Genomic DNA, 3,675 nt, shown 5'->3' with positions numbered 1-3,675 from the left:
ACTCAGGGTGAAGAAGACGAACAGCGGCGGCGAGCGGTCTGGGGCTAGGCGAGCGACGGCCGTCGTCCGGCAGCGATACGAGTGGGCCCGGCGGGAGCTTGGACTCCAGCGCCATTCTCTCAAGCCCGGTGTGGTGGGACGACGCCTCGCCAACAATGAACACCTGGCCACAGTCGGGCGCAGTCCGCGACTCAGGGGTTGGAGGCGTCCTCGTCTAGCCGACGAGCTGGTTATGGTCGGGCGGGCAGCGCGTCGTGGCTGCTGCGTGAAGAGGTACTTCGTCGCTTTTTGGTAGATGCCCCCATATGATTTTGCTTCAGGATCCAGCCCTTTCAATTTGATTCTATTTTACGGGAGCTATGATTGATTCTCACTACAACTTCACCATCGATTGCTTTATTATGCCTGACTACCTGTGTAGATCAAGATCCCACAGGCTGGCATCCATGGCTGGATATGCTTCAGTAGCCTCACTTTATTGCCTCGATGTTGCCGGCCGATGGCCGTAGCCTTATAAGTGTTGCCTCAGATCTTGGACTATCTCTTCAGGAGCAAACACATATAACAATAAATCAGACGCATGCAGGCAACACTTCGCTGCACACGATATACTTGATCCGGCAGCTAGTTTATCCGTATCGTTGCTTGATGCGGAACAAACATATTACTGGTCAATTTCGCAATTCAGTTGTTGTTCTGGCCCACTAATAATAATAAAAAGCGACGAAATCCTTATCCTTCACTTGCTGCTAGTAATTCCCAAAAGAAACCAAGCAAAGGATTGGGAGTAAAAACTAATTCCTTGCCCAATACACTACTGATTCCCTCCTCTAAAGTCATATCCCTCTTCCCATTATTGCCAAATAGGCTATAGATGAGTTGCTCGGGTGGCCTGAGGCAAAACAAGAACCATTTGTACTCCAATTGGTTAGGAGCGTGGTTTTATTGTTCTTCAGTTTTTTAGTGCGAAGTTGGTTGCATCATCCGCTTCAGGAGATAGTCATGTGCACCACGAAATTAGCTTCACTTGAAGATAGTATGAGCAGGCATACCTCCTAGTCTAGCTAGCTGGGCTATGCAGCTATTTGATTGTAATTCAGAACTAGTGTCTTTGGTAGTTCCAACAAATCAGGGATTCAGTACGAAGCTAATTTGGAGCCAGGCGAGTCGGGATTCACATCCCTTTTCGGAGGTGAGATAGCCCTGCCATCACTCATCATTGCATATTTATAGAAATCAATCTAGCACATCTGCTCCCTCCATAATTTATTTGAATCTGTAGCAGACTGGTTTGCTCACAACCTGTTTGATAGAATACCTACAAGAGCCAATTATCCATCTCCACAAATATCCCTGTGGTCTTCCCATCAATTGCATCTTAATTTGACTCCCATTTTTGCAGATTAGTTTGTTTGCATATTTATTTTTGTACTGGTATTGATCATGTACGCTTTTTAGTCCGCGAATCAGCAACATGGTGCACACATATTTGTTTCTTGCGATTGGTTACAGAAGCCTAATTAACTATATTCACCTTTTAGCAGTAATACAACTATCTGGTTATTTCCTACTTCCTTTTAGTGATTATCACTCCGACAGGTGGATGCACACGTATAATGGGTGTGTCATGGCTGTATTTTGCCTGTGACTATCGGAAAGTAATCTCCTTTATATGACTATATTTTTTTGGGAATTTGTACTTAGATGGCTAACCAACAAAGGCAGGAGATTCCAGCGACAGATTTGAGGTCGGCGCCTCACGAAGGCATGCTCCTTGCCGGGAGAGGCAGGGGCATCCTTTCTTGGTCTGCAGCTTTCACCTCTGTTGCTTCAGGTGAGCCCTGATTTCTCATCCTATCATTTCTTTTTTAACCTCCTATAACTCCAGCAATGTCCTTATTTGTTTGATCTATTTGTATTTAAAAAATATGATTAGGATTCCACTATTTGATTAATTCATAGAATTACTGAACTATATATTCATTTCTGTTTTGTGCTCATGCCGTGCTTGTTGAATTGCTTACTTGGAGGTTTATTCGATTTATAGATAGCCGCACAAGTGGAGCAGGAGGCTGCAATGGATTTTATACTATGGTACGTGTGCACTTCAATCAGCGCAAATTACTCTTTATATTTTAGTTGCATTTATTGCACGATCTAGAAGAGAAGCTTCGATTTTGGCAATAGACGCTGGACAAAGTTGTTGCTAGTTTTGGAGGTTTATATGTGATAGTTATCATGTCCTATGTGTGAGCAGCAGTACAAGTGAGTTAACATGTTTATGAGTTTATCACATGGTTTTCTCAAACAGAAAAGTAGCTTCTTGATGAATCAGATGTACTTCTGTGTGGTGCTCCAGCTGATTCGTCGCTTGTCAGCCTGTCATGGATAATCGGTGCATGGTAGGAAGTACAATGGCAAAACGAGGACGGACTGAAGGCAGCGGATTCCGTGTTGGTCGGAGGGGAAGACATTGTCTTTATCTAAGTGCCTCCTGCAACCATCTCCTTGTAGCCTCAGATAATGACTTCAGGTAGGGCAGACCAAGTGACATAACTGTAACTGCGATAATCATTTTAGTAATCTTATTTGATGATATTTCTGGAGGGATATGTTCCTCAGCTGTTCATATTAATGTTTCTTACTGTCGTCGGCTAAAATTTCACATTCAAACTGAACTTGTTATCACAGAAGTTAGGCCGAGATTTTTTTTATTGAATAGTAGCTTCTATTTTTTTTCATTTATTTATTGTGTCTGGTACCTACCTTATGGTTTCTGGGAAGAAGTATCCTCCATATCCCAGTCACACTTTGACTTTCTTGGTGGTTGTCTCGTCGTTCTCCCTTGCAGATGGAGAGGGCCGTATAAATGGCATGCCCAATGTTTCACCGACCTCAAGCAGGGAGCCACCATTACCTTGTGTTCGGATTGGTTACCATAATCAAATCCTTTTTTGCCCATTTAAATTAGTGGCTCGATTTCGTTGATAATTGAGTTTGATTGGAAGTATATACTCCAGTGTCTTCGTTGTTCTGTTTTATAATCCAATTGCCAGGATGTTTGCTATATTTTTAGTATGTAGATCGTAGGGACATTACTGTAGTACAAATGTCTTCTATACAGGTTATGCAGTCAACACATTTTCTGTCTTTCGCCCTGTTTGTTTGCTGAAGCTCGTGCTCATGTTGTAATTGTGGCATGTAATCAGTCCCTGATCCATGTGTGTGTGTGTGACCGGAAAGGTTGGGCATAACTACATTGTTACGGAGAAGATGAAGAATATTAACTTCGGGATCAGAGCTGAAGGTCTCTCCATTAGCAAAATTACAATGTGTGTGATCTGTCTATGTTTGCAAGTATACTGATATAATTTCACATATTGCCCCGACTTTTGGGGAATCCTTATCAACTGAATGCATTTTAGCATTGAGAATGGAGCCACTCATGTGTATTGCCACTATAACCTCTATAACCGCGCAACATGCATCCCTTTGATGTGAATTTTTTGACAAGAAACTTGTTGGCATTAACTTTGATTTTGCCATATTTACTAGTAACATTTATTCCATCTTACCAAGTTGTTGCCCCTTGGAGAAGAATATTCTACTAGCTTTCGAATGTCTTATTGAACCACCAATAACAAGGGATATCTTTTTTTACAAGGCGAGGTGGGT

General features: G+C 42.5%; 1 protein-coding gene across 4 annotated transcripts; it reads left to right on the top strand.

Annotated features, from left to right (window-relative positions):
- LOC125507890 (uncharacterized) lies at positions 1 to 3,309 on the top strand. Of its 4 annotated transcripts, XR_015617641.1 has the most exons (5): positions 1 to 1,192; positions 1,705 to 1,834; positions 2,048 to 2,094; positions 2,312 to 2,533; positions 2,852 to 3,309. XR_015617641.1 is itself a non-coding variant. In XM_087545299.1 (4 exons), exons 1-4 carry the CDS (start codon positions 1,076 to 1,078, stop codon positions 2,390 to 2,392), a joined length of 375 nt encoding a protein of 124 aa, XP_087401425.1. In that variant the 5' UTR covers positions 1 to 1,075; the 3' UTR covers positions 2,393 to 3,309. The 4 variants fall into 4 exon arrangements, 1 of the variants encoding a protein (XP_087401425.1); XR_015617642.1 differs by having other exon boundaries at positions 1 to 273; positions 2,048 to 2,533; XR_015617643.1 differs by having other exon boundaries at positions 1 to 1,834; positions 2,360 to 2,533.
- Positions 3,310 to 3,675: the final 366 nt, after the last annotated feature.

The sequence above is a fragment of the Triticum urartu genome, chromosome 2A (genome assembly GCF_056163025.1).
Source record: "Triticum urartu cultivar PI428250 chromosome 2A, HENAU_Tu73, whole genome shotgun sequence".
Classification (NCBI taxonomy): Eukaryota; Viridiplantae; Streptophyta; class Magnoliopsida; order Poales; family Poaceae; genus Triticum; species Triticum urartu.
The sequence above is the reverse complement of the archived record's forward strand: the minus strand, read 5'-3'. Positions and strand labels throughout refer to the sequence as shown.